At 46.9% G+C, this 27,328-nt stretch overlaps 1 protein-coding gene across 2 annotated transcripts in view; it reads left to right on the top strand.

Moving 5' to 3' along the window:
- The window catches only part of LOC142566810 (cGMP-dependent protein kinase, isozyme 1-like), a 464,172-nt gene that overhangs the window by 180,744 nt on the left and 256,100 nt on the right, over window positions 1-27,328 (top strand). For both annotated transcript variants that reach the window (XM_075677691.1, XM_075677692.1), the window contains 2 exons: window positions 9,193-9,256; window positions 12,260-12,337. In XM_075677691.1, the coding sequence (XP_075533806.1) occupies window positions 9,193-9,256; window positions 12,260-12,337 (142 nt within the window). The remainder of the gene's footprint in view (window positions 1-9,192; window positions 9,257-12,259; window positions 12,338-27,328) is intronic.

Consider the following 27,328-nt stretch of genomic DNA (forward strand, 5'->3'; position numbering starts at 1 on the left):
AATACGTCTATAGTGCAGGATGTTTCCACACCAAGTAAGGGGAAAACCAGAGGTGTATATTTCCTGCGAATAAGCTGATGTCTTTGCTCCAAATATCATGACCACTCAGTTTGCTAAACGTCTGTGCAGCATCGCGTTGACATCAAAATAATGGCAAGAAAATTAAATTCCAACAGGGCTGAGAGACACAGAATCATCCAAAGGCCCCTGTAAAACAAGGTTATGAGCCTATGAAGGTAAATGGAAGTGATTTTCATTTCATAATTTTAGCACATGAAATGCTTCCCGATAATTCCTCACTTTCTTTCTTTCTGTCTCTATTCAATACTGCAAACCTTGTACAGGTCCAAGCAGAGTGGGTCAAATGGCAACAATACAATAAACAATAAAAGCAAAGTAAAAAAAAAAACAAAAAAACATCAAAGTGTGGCGAAAGGGAATAAGGAATGATTCCAGTCGGTTACATTGCGAGGGAAAATGAAAACTTGAATAAATCTGTTCGCGCAAAATACGACGTCAGGGAATTAGGATGATGGTGGCGTGTATGCCTTGACGTTGAAAGCGACAGACATGGAGAAGAGTTAATTGCTAGATCTTGATTCCAAAGCAAGAAAAGAAATTGCAAACGTAAATTTTTTCTTCACTGTTCAAGACATTGTATACGTTAATCTGCATTATTTCAGAGGGTGAGTCATACGAGGAAAATTTAGAGTAAATAAAACTTACAGCTTTTCTCTGTACCTTTTCTAGGCGGGTGATATTGTGTTTATTAAATGGGTCCCAGACAACGCATGGATATTCAAGTTTAGGTCTAATTAGTGAATTTTAAGCAAGTAATTTTACGCTAGCGGGATAATTTCTTAGCCTATGTCTTAAAAAGTACAGTTTGCGGAGTGCGGAAGAACAGATGTTATCTGTATGTAAATTCCAAGATAAAGTATTAGTTAGTGTGACACCCAAATACTTATATTTAGTCTCTTCCAGTAAAGGTGACGAACCAAGCCTGTAGTTAAAAGAAAGCGGAGCTTTTTTGCGAGAGAAGCGAAGAAAGACGGTCTTATCAGTGTTAAGTTTCATGTCCCACGTTTCACACCATTAAAAAATCTTAGCAAGAGAGGAGTTAAGATGGATTTGGTCGTTAATTGAAGTTATTTCTTGAAAAACCACACAATCATCCGAAAACAACCTGATTTGGACATTTGGATCAAGTTCAGCAGTAATGTCATTATTATGTAATAAAAACAATAATGGCCCCAGCACACTTCCTTGGGGCACGCCCGAGCCGACCGGAAGGCAACCTGATTGCTGCTAATTAACTGTTACAAATTGGTAACGATTGGTTAAATAGTTTGATATCCATATGATTAAGATTTCTGGGAGTCCAATGCGCCTGAGTTGTAAAATTAGTTTGTCATGGTGAACTCTCTTAAAAGCTTTACTGAAGTCAAGAAAACTTGCATCAATCTGCCCGTTCCTATCGAGACATGAAGCGAGTGAATGCATTGCTGTCACTAATTGTGTAATTGTTGAGTATCCTTTTCTAAACCCGTGCTGGAAATTTGAGAGGACTGCGTGTGCATCTAAAAATTCATTAGTATGGTTGGCAATAATATGTTCGATTAGTTTGCAACATGATGATGTAAGTGATATTGGACGATAATTTTGTAATAATGTGCGGTCACCTTTCTTGTGTATTGGCACAACCCTGGCTATCTTCCACTCACACGGTAATTTTCCATGAAGTAATGAAATACGAAATAAAATAATTAGAAACTTTGCAACAGATTCCGCATATCTCTTCATAAACACGTTAGGAAGGTTGTCGGGACCACATGATGATTTAGTTTTTAAATTTAGTAACATAGAAACTACGCCAGGGTATGAAATAAAATTTAGATCACAGGGGTGAAACACTGCGTCATCGGATGGACAAGCACCGGATTTAGAAAACACATTGTGAAAGTAGTCATTGAAGTGGTGCGCAATGTCCCCCGTGATCGGTAACCACAGAACCATCAACCAAAATTTGTGACACCGGTTCCTTTTTTCACTTATACAATTCCAAAACTTTTTTGGTTCCTCTACAATGAATTTTGGCAGCACTGTATTAAAATAATGTTCTTTCGAGGAGTGTACTGCACGTGCAAGATATTCTTTTAAATTGTTTAAATGACCTAAATGCAAGCGCTGTTTCTTTAACCTTTTTATCTTTCGCTCTAAGTGGATTATTTCACGCGTCATCCACGGCGTTCGTCTACAAAAAAATTTACGTTTGCTCGGCACAAACTTATCTATACAGTAGTGGCACATATCTTTAAACCGGCGCCAAAGCGTGTTCAAATCAGTATCATTAAAGTCGATAAGGCATGTTTCCAAATGTTCTATAGTGGATGCTTCATCTGCACGTGAGTAATCTTTGAAAGAACAATGTTTCACGGTGTTATTAGGTAGAGTACAAGCGATAATGAGTAAGTGAACACTGACAAGCACGTGGTCAGAGATGCCTTCCACAACTTCAACAGTGTAATTAGGTAATCCTCTTGGCAAAAATACCAAATCCAGTACAGATTTGCTAGTTCCTTGTACACGTGTCGGTTCCTGAACTATTTGAATTAGGTCATGTGTTAACATTATGTTAAGTACACTGTTTAAATTATTGCTGTTTTGAGGAAGGGATTCAAAACGCTCCCAATTAACGCCTGCCAGGTTTAGGTCACCAATAAGCAGCAATTTGTTTCTCTGGAACCGAGGCATGTGCTCTTCCAGCTTTAACAGATAATCAGCTGATGCATCAGGAGGTCTGTAAATGACAAGCAGAATGAAGGTATGGCCCCAGCATGAGATCTTTACGCACAAGCATTCACGGCCGGGAATTTCTTCCAAGAGAATAGCCTGTATGTGGTCTTTAATTAGAACTGCAACGCCGCCTCCTCTGAAAGGCCGATCCCTACGAAAAACTTGGTAACAATTAGGGAAGACATCCTCGTCGGCTATTTCAGTCCGCAGCCACGTCTCGGTTATGACGGCAATATGTGGGTCATGTTCTAGTAAAGAAACCTCAAGGGGTTCCGTATTGTTTTCTACACTACGAGCATTTAGGGTGATTATGCGCAAGTGCTTGTCACATTCTTTGGAAAGGCGTCAAGGCTCGGACTGCTGAGAGCGTTGATTGTTTATTTTGACGCGCATGTTTTTTTGCCTTATGCCAAAAGAACAAATTTTTATTGACCCTAAGTTTATCATGAAGTAGGCGTACTTTCTTACCCTGCAGTTTCTCATTTTTCGCGCTTTCCCACAGAAGCTTCCGTTTTTTTAGCGTTGCTTGCGAGTAATCATTTTGTACATAGATGCCTGAATTTTTGAGCTTGCTGAAGTTTTCAAATATAAGTTTCTTTTCGTTAAAACCCTGCAGATAGATGATGACCGGTCGTTTCCTGCCTTATCGGCCGAGCCTGTAAATGCGGCCGATTGATTTGCACTGTACTTGCAGCTTAACCCTCATTACCTCGGTGAGAACTTTTTCTTTGAGGGCTGCTTCCATTTCGTGGTCAGAAACAGAAACGCCATGAATAATTACGTTTGACCGCCTATTTCCATCTTCGAGGTCAGCTAGTTTCTTTGACTGGAAGCCAATAAAATTTTCTATAGACTTCAGATAAGTTTGAACCTGATCCCCTTCCGTCGGAGAAGATTCAGATAACCTTTGGTCAAGTTGAGTGTACGTCTGTTGAAGGTTATTTATCAATATTTCAATGTTAGACAGTTAGACTTTCATTTCTGAAATATCGTTACAGATAGCAGTTTGACCATGAAGCAACTCTTCAAACAATTCCTTCTGCGTGGGACCTGGGTTTGATTCAATGTCCCCACAGAGAAGCAACTTGCACACAAGAAGACATTAATAGGCAAGGTCTAAACACTTCTGTGGGCATGGAAGGACAAATATTCCACGAGAATCAGTCCGTGAGGAACTACTGTAAGGACTAACCTGCAGAACGCAGAACAGAGTCCTGGTTAGCGTCATTGCCAGTCCGCATCCGCCGTGCCCACAGAAGATGAACCGGTGAGGTGCTTCTTTTATGGTGGTGTTCTTAGGTGACGTCACACCGCGACTACTACGTAGTGTCGCTAGTGGAGCCAGGTCTCCAGGAAATAACCATGGTGTCATCTGGCCAACAGTGTTATCCGGACGAAGTTGATAGACGTCGACGATGTCGCTTCTATCCCGGCACGTGTAGCCGCTCGTTGCCGTAGATATGCCGATCTGGAAAATTCCCTGCAGAACGCAGAACAGAGTCCTGGTTAGCGTCATTGCCAGTCCGCGTCCGCCGTGCCCACGGTAACTATAGCCAGTTCCGGCCTTGTTATATATATGTGTGTGTGCGTGTGTGAAGGCGAATTTGACATAATAATGTTTTTAGCCAAATTACGGATGTAAATGCGAAGATATATATTCCTAGCGGTTGACTATTCTTGGACCTGCCTGGTCTTATCTGTCATTCTGCCGCTAGTTCTGCGGCACGGCGCTGCTGGCAGTTGTTAAACATGGCGGTTGTGCTTGACACAAGGAGGAAGGAAACTCCGTAGAGGTCCTGACGTCACTCTTTGTGAAGCTAAAGTGAAGCCGGAATTTGGCGTTGCTCATGACGTTGCTCCGCCTATCGGGCCAGCTCTCCTCTCTTGTTTACATTTCTCGCGAAACCACGTCACGCTGCGCGTAACCGGGTTGCTCAGACGCGCGCGCTCCGCAGAAATACTAAACACTCGCGATGTCTTATTTCCTTACCGTTGCAGAAGTCGTGTTAAAAGAAGTTGATAATGAACTTCGCAAATTGGGCCGTGACGTTGAATCGGCTGTTTTAGTGGCTCTTATGAAAATAAACATACCTTATAAGGCCAGCCAGCTGAACTGTTCTCATCAACCGCAGGTACCGGCCGCTGCCCAGTTCTTGCGCGTTTAAAAAAATGTACTTACTTGTCTCTGCGTGGGCTATAGGTCTCGTGAGCTGGACGTTTGGCGATATAAAATAAAATGTACACATTCTCACTGCACTGCAAGAACGCACTGGAGACACGTACGACACACCAACCCATTCGCGATCCATTTGGAGCTTATGAGCACAAACACATTATCGCTTGAGGAATCACCGTGCTTTATTGAACAAACTTCGGGTGGCCGCGCATCACTGCGACAGCGCGCCGGCGAGGAGGCAGAATGTCATTTCGCGTTTAGATTCATGTTGACTGCGGCCTGAGGTGGCTTCTTACTATGGTAAGTGAAGCATCACGGTACCAAAGTTTTGCGATAGCCGGCGCATGGTCCTAACCGGCCTACATGCGACCATGGAACAGCCGTTTCATGTGTTCGCAGGAGTACGTTCTATGGAGCCTTGCCGAGTTTTGCAGCGCATCCGCTATCCATCACTTCCCTGCGCTTCTCGCGAGCACAGATAGGATACGCCTGCGGTAGGGAGGATTCGCTCCTTTAGTCAAAGCAGCCGCTTCTTTCCTATCTTCCGGGATGAAGCGTCGGCTGGAAGGTGCACGGTGCCGAGGGCAGCAAAATGCACATATTCTGCGTAACGCTTTGTCAGCACGTGTATTGAGGTTTACAGCTGTGCAGGTGCGCATGAACCTCGGACGCGCTCTGCTTAGAAGACTTCGTGCTGTCGCGAGTACAGCGAGGAACAAGCAACAGCTAAGCAACATGTGTTTTAATGTGCACAAAAGCAAGTTGTTACTGAACATGAACTATGCATTGATAACGTACCTTCTACGTTCCGCAAATGCACCATATGCGCTGTCAAATGCAGGAATCACTGACCTACAAGGCGTTCATTGTACAGATCCTCAAGCGCATCGGTGTCGGCCTGCGATGGCACGTTAGCATGATTCCGTCAAAGAGGGCAAAATTTCCCGCGGATATTCCTTCGTCAGTTGCCATTGCCGTGGCGCGGTACATTGCGTACACAGTTGCATGAACGTTCATTTCACGAGCTTTAGTTCCTCCTGTCCCATCTGGCGGCAGCAACATCCGGGAGAGCACGGTCCAGATAACGCAGCGCAACAAAACACGGAGACCTACACAAACCTGTCCGCACGGCGCCTTCTCCACGGTACGAAACCTACGGAGCAACACGTGCGAGCGCACAGAACCATAACAAAGCCGCCATTGTGGCCAGAAAGGCGTGGCCGCTACAGCAAAGAAATAAAAAAACAGCAAGAAAAAGGATAACCTACTACGCCATTTCCTCCACACATTTCTCCTAGCGCGCGGAGGGGGTAGAGCCTCTCCTCAGTTTCCGTCCTCCATGACTTGACACGTCAACGCCGTACGAGCAACGAACTGGGATTCGTTTTTCATAGAGCAAGGGACCCACGTCCATCCAAATCCACAAGAAAATGCAGCCCATGTATGGGGAGAGGTCTCACTTTTAGGAGTGTGAGGTGGTGGTGTTGTGAGTTCTCAAAAGGCGGTGAGTCGCTGACTGACGACATTTCCTGCGTGGATGCAATGGTGATAGCGGATCGGCGTGTGCACCTCAAGGGCATTTCCCCGGAGCTTGGCATCTTGTATAGCAGCGTTTACGATATCGTTCATGGGTCCTTTGGGTACCGGAAGATTCCTTGTAGGTGGGTGCCTAAGAAGTTGGATAACATGGTGAAAGGCAAGTGAATGATTGCTTCACTGAATCATCTGCAACGGTTTGCGAGAAGGGTCAAAGTTTCCCGAACCGCATTTTTACTGGTGATGAAACGTTATACTGCATTTCACGCCGGAATTGAAGCAGCATAGCATGATGTGCAAACATCCAGGTTTGCTTGTCACAAAAAAAAATTCGTTCAGTGCCATCTGTTGGGAAAGTGAAATTAATGGTCCTGTGGGATCGTCGGGGACCGCTCCCGCTATATTTCATGCCACAAGGTGCAACCATCAATGCTGATAGTTATTGTTCCACGCTGTCACGTCTACTGGCTGGCAGCAGGCGAAAACGCTGAGGGATTCTCGATGCGGACAGCGCGGTTATGCTCCAAGATGATGCCAGGCAACACGTAGAAATCAGAACCGCCGATCAGCTCCGGTCATTTCACTGGGAGAGTCTGGACCTACCCAAGTGATTTCCGCGTTTTTGGTCCGCTGCAGTTCCTGGCAGGACAGCGATTCACATGCAACGATGAAGCCAAGACCGCAGTCCGACGGCGGTTCCGCAGTCAGCCGGACGAATGCTACCACAGAGGGATCCCAAATATAGTGCGGCCATGGGACAAATGTGAATGTGGAAAAATATAGTAATGTACGTAGAATAGTGCCGATATTTGTAATTATCTGTATGTACCTTATTTTGGCTAATAAAGAATGGGAGCACAGACTTTGTGATTCGCCCTCGGACATATATATATATATATATATATATATATATATATATATATATATATATATATATATATATATATATACGGGACTTCGCTGAGCTAGGCCTTCGTCCTGCAGTGGACATAGACATAGGTTCATGATGGTGAAGATGGTGACGGTGATATAGTGTTTTTCAAAATTACACATGGACTCAGGTAGTAGCAACATTTTGTTTTATTGCGAGCGGTAGTTATCCACTATTAAATGGGCTACATGATGGGCTACTGCAGCTGCCGTGCCTTATTGCAACGCCTGTTTCTTGAAGGTCGACCGGCGTTACCATTGGGTAGCGTGGCGTTGTCGGCAGGCTGCAGGCGTCCGGTAGACCATTGCGATCAGGCAGGGACGAGACAATTTCTAGTGCGAAACTTGCATTGTTTATTCAAAGGGTGGTGAAAGATGAGAAGAGAATGAATGAATTGAAAGATAAATTGCGGGGCCCATTAAATAGGCCCACCAAAATCGTAGGCGGGATCTTGCTCACGTCTCGTCATGTGACATGCACTGAGTCCCCCTCGGCGCTTTTCGGCTGCTACCATTTTCCTTGGCGATGTTGCACGTCCCCGTTTGTGCTCTGCGGCTGCTCCGACTTTCCTAGGCGACGTTGGTTCGCGGAAAGGGGTCTCCCCTAGAGTCGGACAATTCGCGGAAATGGTTTTCACGCACCCACACAAAGGGACCTGTAAACACTGCGGGGCGTCCGCCAGGCGGGGGACCACTCGAGAGAACAGATTAGGAATCCAACCTCCGTTTCAGTTGAGCAGGGTCTTTCGAGCACCGTTTTTGCCCGGGCTGTTGCACGCCAACGGTAACAGCAGCAACCACTCGAGACAACCATAGCAAATTAGGAAACCATCCTCCGTTTCGATGAAGCATGATGGTTGAGCATCCTTTTTACCAGGGGTGTTACACGCCAACCGAAACAGCCTGTAGAATCGTTATGCTCAGATCTGCCAGCATTGTTCCGTGCGTCTTCACTGCATCACGTCACGCAATGCAGTGAAGACGTAAAATGAACAAAGAGATGTTCTATTTTTCTTTTCTTTCTTTTTTTCTTTTTGCCTTCCACCGAAGGGCCACTGACGCCTGGAGTCTTTAGGGAATTGCGCAAGCAATTAGGGGGAATGATGTTTTGCACGAATAAAGTACTTTTTTTTTTTTTCGTCAACCAAAAGTGTCTGTGAACATGGCAGTTAATAGCGCTCTCAGAATTAGCCTAATGCTTTAGCTTTCACTGTCTTCGATGGACAACAGCGGGTTCAAAACATGCCGGCGTACCACTGCAAATTCAACTAAATGCGCGTGGTGTCACTTTGTTTCATTTTTCAATGGGAAATGGGCCTATCTAGATTGTAAATAGGGATTAGCACAAACGCACTAAATAAATCTGGAGAATTTGCTTTCAAGTTGAGACGGCGGCATTCATATTTGTGCGACTGTACTGCACAGACCTGTATCTTGAATCGAGGCATGAAGCTTAATTTCGTATTCGCATTAGTAAAGTCCTCACTACGTAGCACCATTCAGTATAGTGATGCGCATGCTCTGAATCATCACACAGGAAACTGCTATCCGTTCAATATATAACAGTGTCCAACAGACTGAGATACAATTCGCATGTTGCATAATGAAATAGTAATGACTTCTCGGTATTTTGCGAAATGTACCTCGTTTCTTTTATTAGCTAAGCACCTTCTTTAGCATCGTCTTTATGGCGCTGGAGTTTCATCTTGTTGTTGCCGACAACTGGCTGATCGTTTTCTCTGTTTCCAATGCAGCGTCCCTCTTCTTCAAACACTTTCCAACGAGATCCTGGCCAAGATGTCGGACGTACTCGAAGTGGTATGCTACGCAGTGTCTCTTGCAAGTGTGCCGTGATCGTAAAAGCAGATAAATGGGAGTGCTGTATTATAATCAATAAAACATTTGTTGCGCCAGCGTTGGTTGGGAAGAAGAACAAAAAACGGGCGTGACCTGTTCGTAGTTCGATCAGATTCGCGATGTGGGTCATGCCTTCCAGAGGGGAGAATTGGCGCCTTAGATGACAGTGACGTGTCAAAGTCGCTGCCCAATATTTAGTCACACTTTTCGCCTCACATGATCGCGCCTCTTAATCACTGCAGTAGGGTGGCGCCAATTCTAACAAGGGAATTGCTTTTGCTTACCCACAGCGTCAGCGAATGCTGGCCCTGAGATGTTTTCTTGTGCATCGAAATCTAAAGCACAAGCAGGATGAAAAGGCGAAGGTCGGCTTAGAGTTCTTATGTGTCCACCTTTTATGCCTGTGGAACGTGCGACTGTTTCTTCATGTGAGTATGTTAAATGCCAATTCAGGTAAGCCAAAGTAACTGGGAGCACCGAGCGATACATTTCTAGTTTGAATAGGTTCCACATTCCCCAAAATCTGTTGAAGCGTGGCGCTCGGCCGGAGCAATTCTCTGCCATTCCAGCGAGGCTAGATGCGCCGGCAGCCAACAATATTATCCAACTGCTCATCCACAATGCGTTGAATGCAAGCAGAAATTTACCGGCGCAGAAAGGTCCACAAATCGTGTTGTAGTCTAAGTCATTGAGTACATATTGCCTAGCTTGGCTTCTCAATATAGCTGTGTAAGGGGGAGCTTGCTAAAGTTCGGCAACCCCAAGCTAAGTGCTTCCCGAAGCAATTCACCGACTTGATGTTTATTTTGATTATGTTTTTCTACCTCGCTCGCAAAAATAGACATTGTTCGTGCGTTGCAATAAATACTCACCTCAGTTCCTTTTTTCTGCGTTTGGAGTTGACACGCGATGGCTTCTTGGCAAGTTAACGGTACGTTTAAATGGCTTCGAAACCATAATAGTGTCCAGTCAGTAGGAGGGCTTGTCATGTTGTTACTAGCACAAAATTGCACCACATGATTCATAGCGCAAAAAGGACACGACGATAATCATAGATGACGACGCGCGCCGCTGTGCGTTGCCTGCAGCCTCCGTCTTGTCGTGTCCGCACTGTGACGCCTTGCTAAGACCACAAACGATCAAAATGCTTCGAGATTGGCTCCGTTTTGAAGAAAGTTATTGTATGTGTATATTCAAACGCTCTCAGCATCAAAAAAGTTCTCCAGCACAACAATACAGGTCTCCCAGATTCTTTGAGTCCTGGAAGTCTCTTTTCCAAACTTGCGATTCGAGTTTCATTTAAATAAGCCCGGTGAAACGGCCACATGTGATCTGGGTCTCTAATTTTGATAAGAGAGAGAAATAAGCGGGAGCTCAACGTGACGAATGGCTGCCAAATCAGGTGGCTGTGCCACTGCCTTTAACGTCAAGGATAATAATTAGAGACTTAGGTGTAGGGTACAACTCCGAGAGGAAGCGACAGTCGTTGCGGTGGAAAAGTGCGACGTCTCCACGAAGAAAAAAGAAGAAAAAAGGGGGAGGGGGATAGGCGTGTCCTCAACGCCACAAAGTGTTTGCTCATCGTTATTTTTGGCATTCATGGCGCTGTGCTTCAGGAATTCGCCCCGAATGATCAGAATATGAGGAACGCGTGTTACTGCCAACTTATAGGGCGTCTTGAAGAGGCCATTCGGAGAACAGGGCCCGATGAGGAGCGCACGAAAGCCTAGTTGCGTGCACAACGACAACGCACCCTGTCACTCCGCCTATACGAGAATTTCTCGTCGGAAACAAACTGCCTACCCTCTTCGTCAGATTTGACTCTCGTTTATTTCAGTCGTTTTTCAATGTTAAAGAAAAACCACCTCGAAATTCGCCATTTTGGCACAATTGCCTTAATCAAGCTAGAGTTAATCAAGCTAGGGTGCTCAAATCCTTTGGGAAAGAAGACTTGCAGGACATATTCGCAAAGTGTCAGGAACGCTCATAGTGCTGTACGCTGCGCAATGGGACTATTTCTAAAGAGACAGTGTTTGAATGCACCGTAATAAATCAGTTTGTTTAAAACACAGCCAGTCTCGAAACTTCCTGATACTGCCATGCATCTAATAATAATAATATTTGGGGTTTTACGTGCCAAAACCACTTTCTGATTATGAGGCACGCCGTAGTGGAGGACTCCCGAAATTTTGACCACCTGGGGTTCTTTAACGTGCACCTAAATCTAAGTACACGGGTGTTATCTCATTTCGCCCCCATCGAAATGCGGCCGCCGTGGCCGGGATTCGATCCCGCGACCTCGTACTCAGCAGCCCAACACCATAGCCACTGAGCAACCACGGCGGGTTGAGCCATGCATCTACCCTCGTGTATCACAGGGCTGAATCAGCGACCACTATGACCCCTTGAGTCAAGAGTTACGATGAACTGTCGATAAATGCATTAAAGTGGCATAATTTTATTCCGAGGCGCTACACACTGCATAAAGAAAAGTCAGTGACAGGATAATGCGTTGTGCACTTCGTAGCGAGTCCTCCCAATGACAGAGAAATAAAATAACGATTTATTCTGGCAGAATACGTTTTCAACCAAACAGAATCGAAAAGCCGGATCAAAGCACGCCCATAACAAAATCTATTGGCTGCATACCTCGCCAGAAAGGAAAATCTCAATTGATTCTCTGTTGCTAACTGAATATAGAACGTCGAATAACCCGTCAGACTTGGTGACTCTAGCAAATTGGTCACGTGCTTCCCATAGTCAGTGCACTGAAGTGAAATGCGCTCGCATTTAGCACGCGGGTGGTTGAATTTACCTTAAGTTTGACGCGTGTGACTGTCTTTTTGCCACCGTAGCATGCAACTGCCGAAAACAAAAACTGCGCGCACAAATGTGTGTCATTGAAAAGGCGTAAGATGGGCGCAAACAGAACAATGACTTATAGCACGCGTGCGCTCCGTGCAGGATTTCTACCCTCCTGGCGTCTACATCATCCGACAAGGGACTTCAGGGGATACTTTCTTCATAATCAGCCACGGAAATGTAAGTATAAAGCACACTTCGCTCTTGAACTAGCATATCAAGCTATCAGTACCATGTCTTCACATTCAAGTGGGCATTTTACTTCATATTGCCCACATAGGCTCAAATGGCTTTACTTCTCAATCATCGGTCGTCAACGACACTGTAACGTGGATATCTCTTAGCAAGGTGCTTTTCTGTCACAGATAGTCGACACTGTCAACATACGTTGAAAACGTTGATGGCCTCACAATTATGTCTTAGCTCCATAAATACTTCGCCCCGGGAATTGTAGGCGTCTCCAAACTTTGTGTGTTTTATTTACAAGTCATGCAGCACTGCCACTAGCGGCATTATGAGTTCACAGAAATGTGCGTCTTTCCCCCTTTCTTATTATTTGTCTTTTTTTCCTTTTTTAGAAAACCGCATAAATTGGCGGAAAAGTGAAAAAACTTCAAAGTCAACGTTTTATACATTCTGCTTTTGCGCAGAAAGCTCCAAGTTTTCGGACTGTGGTGTATGCCACGCGAGCAGTCAACCTTTGCTATTCTCTTCCGTACCACGGAATACACTGGAACAGAAAAAAAATGCTATAAAAAGTAAGTAAGAGGTGGTGAAATACGCCATATATCTGCGAGCTCGTTGGCTCAATTTCTTTTCTGGTTGGGAACAAAACAGAATAATAATGGCCATTTACCGGTTACATTACGGGTGACAGTACGATGGATGCTCGACACAGTGACCTTGTCATTCGCTTTGTGTTATTGAATCGGCTAACTTTTCTTCCATCTGGCGCATTGTCTGAGGCCATAGGTCGAAAAGAACGTTTTGCGATCAGTCTCCATAACCTCGGAAAGTAACTCTGTATGTACTTGAATAAGCTAGGGGGAGACTGCCAGTAAATCCTGCTGCCACCGGCGAATATTAGCATGCTGGACAGGTATGTTCATGCAGCTGTCTTCTTGTATTTCTTCGTTTTGAAAATTACTTCTCAAGGCATGATTGGCGGGAGCAGGAAAACGCTAAACTTGTCAGATATACATTTTAAGAAATATAAATGCATATAAATTTGGTGTATACCTTGGCGGCAAGGTGTACACCAAAAACACAGAACCTTAGATACAAGATGTTTGATTACGTAAAGCTGCTGTAAGTTTCTTTGCGTGACGTGAATCATTTTCCAATTTCTTTGTTTTTAACTCGAGTGATTTCCAGCAAGGAATCTGAGGCGAGAGATTAATGTGGCAATAGACAGTCGCCAGCGAGTATCATTGCAAAAGCACATATTTTTTCGTGTGTGGTTGCCGGGCTTGTTGGTAAGTCACCAATTTTGTTGTAACGCAGGCACAACGACTTCGGACACGTCCAGAAGGCGCATGCGTCAATGAGACAGCGCTAGGAATCCCTGCGTGTTGTCGCGTGTGTCTGCTGTGTCCGTGTGGTTGTGCCCGCGCTGCAGCATATTAGAAACACATAGAGGCTGGCTTCGATACAGAGAGTTGGGGAGCTCTGCAGTCGTTTGTCCTGCCCCCGTTTTTTTATGGTATTTAGGAGATGTCGCTTTTAATTGCCGCCAGCTACTCCTTTTCACATAGGGATTTAAAGAAAAAGAATAAATCATAAAGAAATAGTGAAATCATACCAACACAAATTCCCGTAACATAAGTACACTAATGTTACACTATAACTGAAAGACAACTCCAAATTATAAAAACACAAAGTCCAGTCACGTAAGTAGACTAATGCCACATTAAAACTGAAAGTCAACTCAGAAACACAGCAACACAAACTCCAGTCACGTATGTGCACTAAACACGAAGTCCGATCACTTAGCAAGACTAAAATAAGGGCACATAAGAAATCACGGATTAAATTCTCATCAAGCTGCAAGAAACCAGGCATTGGATTGGCCAAATTCGGGTAAAAGAAAAAAAAATAGAATAAGCTATCACATTTAAACACTATGCTCAATACAATCCGAGCACATTTCCCGCTTCTAGAAACCTTTGAAGCGCCAGTAACGTTCGTCTTTGCAATGAGCATGTTGGCCAAAAATTTAAGATCTTCCTGAGGCTGAAGTGTTGTAGCCAGGAAGGAAGAGCGAGACGGCCAGATGAGGAGTCACAAACGCACACGTTTAATGGTTTCTCAGGCGTGTTCTAGCTCAAGAAGACGAAGAAGAAGAAGAGCACGCGCTGCCAGATCGCGGACCACGCGCAGTCACGGGGAACTATGTCTCCCTGCTTTCAAGAGATGGCAGCATATATAACATCTTCCCAACAGACCAAGCGAAGTTCGCTGCAGCAGGTGGCTTCACGCACCTCCCACTTCTAGTATGCATGTGGGAAGTGTCTTAGCTACACGAACGGACGTCCGCTACACCGTCACTGATACAACGCTTTCTTCGTTGGTTTGAGCAGGGGAATAGCGAACAAGCTGGGCCTGTTCCTGCGCACAACACCAGTGTCGGAGTTAACCCAATAGGACCGAGGCTCATCGGCTTGGGCTTGTACTGTCGCTTTGCACTTGAGGTCTGTCAACCAGCCGGTGTCTCCGTAGAATAGCTCGGGCAGGTCGCGGACTCCATGACGTCTGTCGAAGCCTATCCTTTGACATTTCCGGTACTGTTCCTCGAACTTCCGAAGGCTCTCTTGATCCAGCAGTTGGAGTGTCAGTTTGGTGGAACTAAGAGGAAGCTTGCTTCTTAGCCGACGATCCATCAGTAGTTCCCCAGGGCTATACCCATTCTTCCAAAGAGTCGACCTGTAAGCTAGAAGCGGCTAGTAAGGGTATTTCGTCTTTGTCATGGAAGTCCTGATGATTTTACCGCAGCCTCAGCATGTCCATTGGTCTGAGGATAGTGATCGCTAGAGGTAGCGTGTTTGTAGTCCCTATGTAGTCCTGAGCGAAGAGTAAAAACTCAGTCGACTAAAACTGCGGGCGGTTGACGGAAACCACTTCCTCAGGAATTCCGTAGCGTGCAAAAAATGACTTGCAGTGGTTGACTACAGCTGAGGACGTAAGCTTCTCGAGCCGAGCCAGTTAAAGGTATCTTGAATAATAATGTGTTGCTATCAACCACCACTGGCTCTTATAGTGAAGCACGTCCCTCGCAATGCGTTGCCAGGGTCTTTCTGGAAATTCGGAAACTTTTAGTGGCATTTTCCTGTTACTTGTTGTTTCGACCCATTGCTGACATTGCTTCACCGGGGACTTGACATCAGCTCCTATAGTGGACCACTAGACACAAAGTCTGGCTCGAGCAAGCGTCTTTGTTATGCCGTAGCGTCCTTCATGTAAGAGTCGTAGGATTTGGTTTTGGCAAGAGGCAGGGATGACAACTCGAGCAGCGCAGAGGAGTAAACCGTTCTCCAGCGTGAGCTGGTGTCGATGCTCGTAAGAGGGCTTTTGGTCCACTGGTAAATCTCGCCTGGACGGCCACTCTTTTTTCTTGCTCCACCGGCGAAGTTGTGTGCAAACAATGTCTGTCTGCTGGGACGCCTTTAACAATTGAAGGCAGTGCTCTTTTATGGGAAAAGAGGCTTGGAAAGTGCATACGAAACTTTCCCTGGGTATTTCTAGCTCTGTGTCTTCTATTTTTTGCAGAGGCGCTCAGGAAAGAGTGTCTGCGGCTAGGAGGTATTTGGCTGTAACGTATGCAATCTCGTACTGGTATCGCATCATTCTCCTTTTTAACCTCTGTAATCTGTGTGTCAGGTCGTCAAGGCTCTTCGAAGTGAAGATGGGAACCAACGGCTTATGGTCCGTCTCCAGCTTGAATATCTTGCCGACAAGATAATCGCCGAACTTTTCACATGCCCAAACTAAAGCAAGAGCCTCTTTCTCGATTTGAGCGCAACACTTTTCGATCTGTTAGAGTAATCGTGAAGCATGAGCGATGACAGAAAACTTGCCATTCATTCGCTTCTGCCGGATTAATGCACCAAGTCCGAAGTGCAATGCGTCTGCAGTGACGATCGTTTCTCTCGATGGATCGTACACTCTAAGGGCAGCGCGAGACGAGAGCACCGACTTCCATCTGTTGAACGCCTGCTGTTGTTTAGCATCCCAAGCAAACTGTTTCTTCTTTGACTGAAAAATATTAAGCGGTTGCAGGACTTCAGAGAGATTGGGAACGAATCTGGCGAGGTACGTTGCCATTCCGAGAATTCTCTGCACCTGGGTCCTGGTTCTTGGGCTCCAGCCTTGACGAGTAGCTGCAGCACATTTCTGAGGGCTTCATTTTGCTCATGCTCCTTCGAACCCCACATAAGGATGCCGTCCATGTGACAGACAACCCTACTGACGTCTTGCAAAATGCATGACATCTGTTTCTGGAAGTGTTCGGGAGCAGACGCAATTCCAAATGGTAACCGGTTAAAATAGAAGCGTCCAAATGGTTAGATGAATGTGGTGAGCTTTTTAGAGGAGGAGGAAATAACTTTATTGAGTCCTGAGGAACCCCTCACCAGCCACTCTTGGTTTAGTGGTCGGCAGGCGTCGCGGGCCGCTCCCACGTTGGGACGGGAAGCCCGTGAGCCTCCGCCTTTTGTGAGCCCTCTGGACGGCCTGCAGATGGGTCTGGCGGTCGTCGCTTCGCAGGGCGTCCACCCAGTCTTCTTCTTTACTGAACACGGTGCCGCTTAACGCGGAGCGTTGCCAGAGCATCTGCGCTAGCGAGCAGTACAATTCGCCACAATCCGGACATTGCGGCTCTACCTCTGGCGAATAAAGGCTCAGTCTGCCTCTCGAGGGGAACGACCCTGTCTCAAGCATTCTGAGTATTGATCACTGTGGTCTATTGAGTTTAGCGTGGGGGAGCGGGAAGGTCCCCCTGGTTTTGCACCCTTCTGATAGTGCGTTGTTATTTCGTTGAAGGTGATCCGCGGGTCTGGGTGCTTCCATCCCTACCCGCCACTTCGCTTGCCACGATCGCCGCGGTGCGTGAGTCCTCGCGCGCGGCCGTACGCCAGCTCGTTGGCGATAGGAAAGTGGGCGTGCACGTCAGCCCTCGTGGGGGCTGGGAGCCATTTGACGATGTGATGACTCGCGGCTCCCTCGTTGCCGAGCACAGCCGCCGCTTTCCGCGATATCGAGCCTGAAGCGAATGCTCTGGCCGCCGATCGTGAATCTGTGAACACGTAAGGACGTTCGGGATCCCTCATTGCCATGGCTATTGCCACCTGTTCGGCCACTTCGGACGTTACCCCCTTGACCAATACCGCGTTAATGATCATCCCATCCCAGCGTATCGAGACGGCCGCGTACCGGTCGCTGCGGGCCGGGCCGCGTCTACAAATTCCACCAGTCCCGGATAGTTGGCGGTCGATTTCACCAGTGCTCGGGCTCTCGCCTTTCGGCGTTCCTCGTTGAATTATGGGTGGAAGTTTCTCAGAAGCGGTTCTACCTTGAAAGCGCCCCTGGCCGCCGCGCTGAGCGCGAACTTGCGTGCGTTGCACTCTGCCTCTGCATTTATGCCTGCTTCTTCTAGGATGCGTCTGCCGGCCCTGGTGGTCGACAGCCGCACGGCATGTGCCTTTGGGGGCTATGCAGGATGCGCCGAGTTTGGCTAAACTCGGGATCTTCACGAGCTCTGGCGGCATCCCAAGATGAAACCACAAATGGCACCGAGACACAGTTTATCTTTCGACAAGCCTCCAGTTTCATTGGTTTCTCTAGGTTCACTCTTGGTGTCTATAATTCCTTGGGCGTTGCCTTCTGGGCGGTCGACAAACTGGGGCTCACGTGATCATACCGTCGGTGCATGGTCGTGCCTTCTTTCATTTGTTTGTCGTTTCCCCGAGTGCATTACATGCACAAGCAAGTTATAAAAGAGATGCATTTATTACAATATTATTAGTTACTTTAACGTGGTTTAGAAGCATTTTAAAGCTTACAAGATGCACACTGAATGTGTATTAAACTAATTTGCAATTTAGTACGCTTCGCATTAAACCACGAGGGAACGCTGTGGTGGCGTTATCACATCCATTCACCGGGCGAGCATGGCGGCTAAACATCGAAGAGGCCCAGTGTAAACAAACTCGTACAACGAGCTTGCAGTGCGCGACGTAGGGATCATACTCGACGATGACCACTGTTTCTTGGATAGTTTTGTTCCTCCGTGAGCAATCATTCCGTTCACCCCGTAAGACTGCCAATAGCTTCGGCGATTTTACAGATCGCAAAGCGCACCTACTGTTCACGGCGCAATGCTGAAGAAACAACTTGTCCGGTGCTGCTTCTGCGAGTGCGCTGACTACCTACACTCGGAGTGACGGTGAGCGTCACGAATATTACATAATGTGTGCAAAAGGAAGACAGCCTATATAGCTACGATGCGACACGGAGGTGGTGTTGACGGTGCATCTCGCTACCGACACAGTGAAGGAGACATCGGCAGATAAGTATATTTCTACTGTTTCATATTTAGCATAATAATAGTGCAGGGATTAAGTCACTTTCATAGTGACGAACTGAATGTCCAGCAGTTTAAAAAAGGCATTGAGAACCAATGAGTGTTCGTGCTTTTACACGCACGTGGGACCGCGAAAAATATGGAAAAAATGAAGGTAACCCTCACTAACTTGGTGAGATAACAGAAATACATGAGTGACATTAAGCCCGCGGAATCTATGGAAGAGTATCTTTATCCAGGTAAAATATCAATATCAGGTACTGATATAAAGCAGGAAACTTATACAAAAATTTCATGGGTTGAACAGCACATGGAAGGCATTACCGAATCGTGATCGCCACGTTACCGATATCCTTGAAAAAAGTTTAGAATCATTCCATTCTACCGGTTATGCAATATGGGACATAAACATGGAGGTTAACAAAGCAAGTTGAGAAGTCGAGGACTCTGCAGACAGCGAAGTAACAAGAATTGTTGGGCATAGCAGTAAGGCAGGAAGACAGTGGCGTAGTAAACCATGGCAACTGATATGCTAGTTGAGATTAAGAAAAAAAAGGAATCGGCAGGCAGGCCATGCACGTCTTCAATCACTTGTTGCCAATTCATAACAGGTGATTACATAAGCATGACAGAATGGATGTCAAGGACAGATAACTGCAGCCCAGGATGGTAGAAAATTGCGTAATGGGACAAAAACATGATGTTTGTAGGCATAGGATGCAATCAGCTCGTATAAGACGGGATTGTAGGGAGAGGCATTTGTTTTGCAGTGAACAAAAATAGCTTCGTGGTGCTGACAGTAGAGACTCGTGAAGGTGCGGGGACACCTCAGCTGCTGGCACACTAATGAACATGACAATTGGCTCTGAAAAAGACAACCACAGTTATGAAAAATAAAGCAATGTTGGCCCGACACACTATTTTATTATGCCTACTGCACTAAAGGCTTCCACAGTTAAGGGCACTTAGTACCAACAGTGCAACGAGCATTTTTCTTTGTAAATAATGGTTTATATGCGGTTGATTCATTCCAATAATCCACTTTTTTTGCAGCAAAACATTCTGCTGCTGAAGGCACTCAAGCGCCTGGTGGCAGAAGGCGAGTGTCAGGCACGTGCTCTTGAGAGTGTGACAGAGGTCCAGAGGGCTCCTCTGCAACAGTAGTATCAGTGCCCTCACTGCTCTGCAGTCGAGCCCCCAGAAGACACCTTCTAAAGGAGCTTTCAGTTTATTATTTTGTTTATTATTCAAGAACATGAATAAAATTACTGCAGTAAACATTGTCCTGATCATTGTGCGCTTGATAGCACACAATGATCAGGAACAGAAATCTATAAAGGCATCCAAGCAAAGCTGGCTGGCCACACTTCCATTATGAGGAGCAATATAGGCAAAAACGTAGACAACCTGTGCCACTCTTGGACCATGTAAATGAAAAGTACGCTAATGCAGCATACACGTCATTGTGATGTTTGTTCTTTCTATGTGCAATAAAACAGTGCGTGCCGATTAGCCACAAAATGAACGGTGTGTGTAATTCACAATGAAAAGACAGGAAACAGCAGGAGCTTAATGATGCTATCACCTATAGACTGTGAATATGACTGCAACACTCCCCGATTCAAACGTGCCATTACATGCATGTTCGATGCCTTATATTCTTTAACAGTGTCATATATTTGCATGTACTAATTTTCACACAGCGTAAGCCCTTGCATAGCTCACTTCTGATGTATCCATTTCATAGGCCAAATAATTGTACACTTTGTCCTTTTGTGTTGTACGAAAAGCGGCATCCTCTACGTCGGATAAAACTTCAGTAGACAGGACAGGCCCAGCCCAGATGACCAAAGCGCAGCAGCCGATTGCCTCCACGTCTAAAGAATTAGTCCCTCTCCAACAAGCGGGTATTAGTGCGTCCGGCAGCACGACATCAGTCTAGAGTGAGTGCCCATTGGTGCAGGTTTGTGTTCACCTGCCTTTAAGGTGCAGATTCCGTGGCCTCCTAAAGGTGTATCCCACTATAGGTTCACGTAATGCCTTGCACCAGTTGCATATATTTTAGCAACTTGATAGCACACAATGATCAGGAACAGAACTCTATAAAGGCATCCAAGCAAAGCTGGCTGGCCACACTTCCATTATGAGGGGCTGTAAAAAGGTCTTGCCAAATATTCCTATGATGTCCTTGAAAAATAGATGGCGTTTGGCACTTCTTTAGAATCAAAAACAGATTACAGTGAATGTTGTGTACCACGTCAAAACAATCGGAGCTTGGTTATCTGCACAGCATGTAATGGAAGCTTGTGCTTCACATAGGAAACAAATGCTTTGTCCAGTACAATTGTTGACTCTGGTGTGGCACCTATTATGTCAACAGTGTCAATAGACAAATTACACTTTTCAAAGGCCATTGATTTCAACATTATTTTTGTATGATGGTTCTTTCAATCAGTGCTTGTATTACATGAGCAGGTGGATTTGAAAGCACTGTTTTGTTTACAAACCTTCAGACTTCCATAAATATGTGGCAAGGCACTGGCAAGTTGTTGAATAGCTCACTTCCTCGGCCCTGCACTAAAGAAGCCCAATGCTTTATTTTAAGATGGATCGCGCAACGATTCGAAGGCACACAAAGAAGAGTAACACACACAGCAGAGCGTTCTGCTGTGTGTATTTCTTTGTTTCCCGTCGAATTGTTGTGCAATTCAACTACAAGCTTCTATACCAATGCACCCAGTCTTCAACCTCACCAATGCCCTAGTTATTAGGCAACAATGGCGCACGTCTTTGAAATGTCCCAACACAAATTAGCTCTCCAGAAAATCACGTGTTAAATTTTGCAGCACAGGTGTATGCACGTGCCATATTCTTTACCACTAAACTCACGGGAATCAAAGGGGCAAGCATTAACCGGCCTTACTGCTGCCGTTACCATCATCATCATGACACACTGGAAAGACAGTGCCACGTTTCAGTGAAGGGAGTGCCGGAGGGAAGGGTGTGACAGCAAGGCTTACAATAAAAATAGCAGTTACAAGACAAGCAAAAATATGCTGCATGTCGCTCATCCTACTTTGGCATTGCGGCAAGCTTTCACTCGTTTAAGCATATCACGTTTTGTGTAATCATTGCTCTAAAGCTGTACAAAAGGTTTATTTGCTCTGCAATTTTTATTTTTATCATGGCGGGTTAAAGACCCACTTTTCATTGGCATCTGCACCACATTCCTCCGGATATGTAATTTTGCCTTGGTGGTTCATGACATTTTCACGCACGGCGAGTTCTGCAGAGTGTTGGATCCGTATTGTTATACTGCTTAAGAATAAGAGCCCCATTATGAGACGTAAATATATGATTTATCCATCCGGAATAACACTGCCGGCCCCTCCCCCCCAAAAAAAGAAAGATACACTGAACCTCTGACACATGCATCAACAGTGAACAGAGCAAAGAATCTGAAGTATTTTCTTCATGCAAGCCAGCACACTAAGATTCTCAGTGCATTTTCATTTCGCCACATATGCATAGGCACAACTGGCTTGGCGCAACGTTCACATCTCGCGCTGCAACAAATTGTGCAATGCCTCGCTGTTTCATAATGCGGCTGATAGAGGACGTATGACCAAAATTCAGCATTATGCATACTAAGTAACTTCACCAATGAAGTACCCCAAGTTCTTTATGAGATTAGCATTCATAGGTTACTTCACACAATTTGTAATATCCATTTGTCTATTTATTCTTAATTAACCTCTTTCCCAAGAAAGTGAGCCATTTGAAGGCACTCTGACAGGCAAGTAGAACAATCGGCAAAAAGTCAGTATCACAGGCAGCCGCATGCGAGATGTCAGTAACACAAAATTTAAGCCAGCTACACAGAAGTAACAAATTCGGCAATATGGCGTGTCTAGACATTGCTTCAATGCTAATCACAGTAACGCTAACAATGAAGGCACCTTAATTCCTTCGTACTTTTCGTCGACACACCCGACTATCTTCGTAATGTTCCCACGAAGTAGGAAGCATTCTTTTATATATGCCCGCTCAGCCGCAGTATACGGGAAAAGCTAGCCACCGCTTACGCACTGCCGCATCGATAAGCGCGTCAGACACATCTCTGACACAGCGGCTCACAGTAGTTTGATGACGTCCAATGTAACGCTCGGCGCCGACGCTTCCCTGAAAACTCCCGGTCCCGTAGAAACGGAGGGCGCAGAGGACTTGCTCTACGACGGTGAGCGAATGAAGCCCGCCACGGGTCTCCGCAGACGAGAGTCTTCGCCTAGCTCGTCACACAGCCAGCGCACTAATGTTTTCGACAGGCAGAAGTGATGCTGAAACTCCACGTCGGTCATGCAGGTGAACGGGTCCAGACGGTCATACTGACGCTTGCTGCCGCTGGATGCAATGACACCGGCTGCTGCTGCCGCCGCCATGTTCCCGAGTTGAACTCGGAGGGGGTTTCGCGTTGTACGAGTTTAGCACGAGTTCGCTTGTCAATCAAAACCAGAGGTGACGCCCCGTGCGAGGCATGTAACTCTTGTGCGCGCACCCGCCACAGTTGGGCCATGCGCAACTTATCTTTCGGCAACGGTGTCGAGCTGAGAGGCATCAACAATCTTGACCGCCGACATAGAACACGCACAACGCACTATCATCGGTGATGTACCGAGCACCACTATAAAAAAAAAGCGTTCACTTTCGCTCGCTTATGCATATATCTTCTCGGGCTGAGATGGCCCCACAACACGGTTTCATTGCCAGCATTGTGGCGACGTAGCGCACAGTACATAATTATCGGCACGTCACTGTAGCTGCTTGCAAGGCGTCGATGCGCCTAAGGGGACGGCGATGCTGAGGAGTGCGTATCGCAGCAGTTGCTGTAGATGGCTGCTCTGTCATCGGTGTTGTATCGGAGCCACAGCGTTGTAAACACGATCAGCGTCCGCGAATCGCTCGCTCATCTAGACCCAGTGCAATGGCATTTCTTCATCACAAGCACTGCGCACGCAACAGTTCCAACACCTTTCTCCGTTGGAAGTCTCATTTCGTAACTGCACAAAAAGCACTCATCTGCCAAAATGCGATTGCTGCGGTGTCGTTGCGATATCCATCTGCGATCGCTGCTGTCTCCAACAGAGGTAATCCGCAAGCACCTTGGACTGCACAGCACACTCAAATACTGCGTACATGCGCTCAGAAGCACCTTCACTGCGCAAGCGATGACAAGCGATGAATTGTGTCGCTGGGAAGCCCGCAATTCTTCGCAACGTATAGCAGAGGCTTCGCGTACAAAGATGAACTGGTACATTTTCACTGAACAGCGTCACTACGGACCCTAGAATAACGTACCGCCATTTTGCAGCGACAGCCGTTGCTCCCGTATCTCTGACTAAGTGTCGTTTTTAGTTGGTAATGCGGGGGCCTTAATAGCCTAGTGAAACGCCTGAGATGAACAGCCGTATCGCGGCGCTGCGTTTCTATTCCCCTAATAGAGAAAGTGTGATCATGACCCTCAATGGGTCATGAGTGACTTTACTGAGAATAGCACTGCAGCGCCCCTAGGCTAGTTCTCACCGTATGAACTCCCCCATGCCTGGGACCCTCTTCAATCTATCCGCTTCTAAGCTTTCCCCTCGCTGTCGCCATTCGTGGCAAGAACTGCAAAGTTTAATAATTTGCTCGAGCCCCGTTTGTCAGCAGAAATTTCTAACATTGAAAACGAAAAACAGATACTTGAAGAAATAAATATTTTCGTTATTTTATTTGTTGTAGTTTGACGTATTCGTTTGAGTGAAACTGTAGGTGCAAGAATGCGTCGCATGTGCCCTGTTCGCATTCGATGGAGGATAGAAAGATAGTGCCCGAAAGAGGAGGCACGCCCTTGACGCGCCCGGGAAAGGCGTGGCATGCGGCTCACGGCAAGTGTGCAGACAGACAGCGGGACAGTCACGGAATTGCTAAGTTTCGATAATCCGTTCATAACAATACGCGGCGCTGGCGCGTTTCATTGTGCAGCCTTGTGTGCTTGAAACGCGGAAGCAGCGTGCCGCGCAGGGTGCGCTCATGTTGTCATTCGCGGGTTTTTGTCTGCATATTTTTTTGCCTGTAGCTTATGCGCGTTCCGCGCTATCTCCGTTCACTGACTGCCGTCGAGCAAACTAGGGTAAAACTCGGGTGAACGAGAAACTCGGCGCATCCTGCTTAGCACCCTTGGTCGGTGCTTCGATGATTTCAGTTAGCCAATTGTGGACCCCTAACCGATTGAGCCGTTCCGTGCTTGTAGTGATTGGAAGACCTAGCACCCTTTTGATGCTCTTGCGCATCAGTGTCTCTGTCTTTGCCGCGTCTCTCTTGGTCAATTTTAGAGCCGAGGCTACGTAACTTACGTGACTCATGAGGAAGGCGTGGTAAAGACTGATGATATTGCTCTCGCTGAGCCCTCCCCTGAGGTTGGTCATACTGAGGATCAACCGGCGCATGTTCTCCGTTCTGGACGCGAGTTTCATAACCATTTGCGTGTTACCACCTTTAGCCTCAATTAGCAGCCCAATGATTCGTATAGTGTCTACTCTGGGGATCGGCTGGCCGTCGCTCGTTTGTAATTTGATCAGTATTTGATCGATCGGCGTCAAATTCATCATGCCTTGTTTCGAGGTCCTCTACAGCAACAGTTCCGATTTGCTGGGTGACAGGCGGAGTCCCGTTTCCTCCGGGTGCCCTTCTGTTGTGTCCAGCGCCTCTTGAAGAGCCCGCTCGATTTCTACGTCGGACCCTACCGGGCACCACACCGTAATGTCATCTGCGTGCAGGGCGTGATTGACATTGGTCACTCTCATCAGCCGGTCCGAGAGCCCTTTCATTGCTACATTGAATAATAGTGGGGAGAGCACTGCCCCTTGTGGGGTGCCCCTCGCGCCCAGCGTGTAGCAATCGGACGTGGGCTGTCCTATTTTGATCGTGGCCTTCCTGTCTCTGAGGGAGGAGCCTGTGTAAGAGTGGAATTTCCGTCCGAGCCCCATCACCGAGATCGTTTTCATTAGAAATCTGTCTTTGACCATGTCGAATGCTTTCGTTAGGTCCAGGGCCAGTATGCCCCTAGTGTCTCTGGTCATGCCACCGATTATATGCTTCCTGAGTAATAACATGACGTCCTGTGTGGAGAGGCCTGGTCTGAAGCCCACCATGTTATGTGGGAACAGGCCCTCTCTCTCTGTGTACCGCCATACGCGGTTATGTTTGGCATGTTCCGCCGTCTTGCCCACGTTAGCGATATCGGCCGCATGTTCTCCGCCGCAAGTGGTTTACCGGGTTTCGGTATTAGTATGACCGAGGCCTCTTTCCAGACCTCTGGTACTCGTCCCGTTTCCCACGCTTTGTTGATGTCTTCGGTGAGCTTCTCGACCGACTTTCCGTCTAGGTTCCTCAACAGTTTGTTCGAGACCCCGTCCGGGCCCGTCGCCGAGCGTCCGTTGAGACCTTGTATGGCATCCCAAATTTATGATTTCGTGAAGGGCGCGTCGAGTTCTTCGACTTCTGCACCGGCGTATTTTGGGTAGTCACCGTCGCCTGACGGGCCCCGTGGTAGATACGTCTCTGCCAGCTACTTTCGGATCTCGCTCTCCGTTTGGCCCTGCTCCTTTTGCTTCTGTAAAATCCTATCGATTGCCAATCTCTGATTGCCTTTGGATTGCCTGTCATCTAACAGTTCCTTTAGGAGGTTCCATTTGCCTCCGGTTCTCATTTGTCCGTCTACCGACGCGCACAGCTCGTTCCACTGTTGCTTGGAAAGCTCGATCGAGCACGCTTCGGTTTCCCGGTTTAGTGCCGCTACTTTCTTTCGCAGTCTGCGTTTTCCAACTGGCCATGATGGAATTCTTTGACTCTAATAGGTGTGCCAATCTCGCATCCATCCTTTCCATGTTCAGTTCGGTTTGGACGACCCTCGTCGCGGTGCTAACGTGCTCTTTGAGCCTTCTGAAGAGATGTGTCTAGGTCCGCGTATTCGCTTGTGTCTTCCTTCCTTATTTTGCGGAAGGCGTCCCAGTCGGTGACCTTAAATTCTCTCGGTGGTGCCGCGTCGTCACCGCCAGTACGTGGTGGTCGCTGCCGAGGTTCTCGTGCAGGTTGCTCCACTCGGCCCCTGACACGTTTTTGACGAAGCTCAGGTCAGGCGTCGTGTCCCGCGCCACCGACGTGCCTAGTCGAGTCGTATAGGTCAGTCACCAGCTCTAGCGAGCACATAGAGACTGTCTCCAATAGCCGCTCTTCCTTAGGCATCGGCCTTGCGTAACCCCAGGATTCGTGGGGCGCGTTAAAATCTCCCGCCATATTAGGGGAGCCCCCCTTGCCATTGAGGTCGCCTTCGTTATTATCGATGCGAACGACTTTCTGCGGTCAGAGGGCGGGCTGTAGACGTTCACTACGAATACGCTGTTTTTCAGCGAACCGTTCGGTATGATTGCGATCGCGGTTACCTCCGCTTTCGCGTTGGCTAATTTCAAATCTCGTTCCTGGAAAGAGCACATGTTCGCGACGAGGATCGCCACTCCGCGCTTACCGTGTTCGAATTGCGACGAGGCGACCCGCTT

Source organism: Dermacentor variabilis, unplaced genomic scaffold (assembly GCF_050947875.1).
Source record: "Dermacentor variabilis isolate Ectoservices unplaced genomic scaffold, ASM5094787v1 scaffold_13, whole genome shotgun sequence".
NCBI lineage: Eukaryota > Metazoa > Arthropoda > Arachnida > Ixodida > Ixodidae > Dermacentor > Dermacentor variabilis.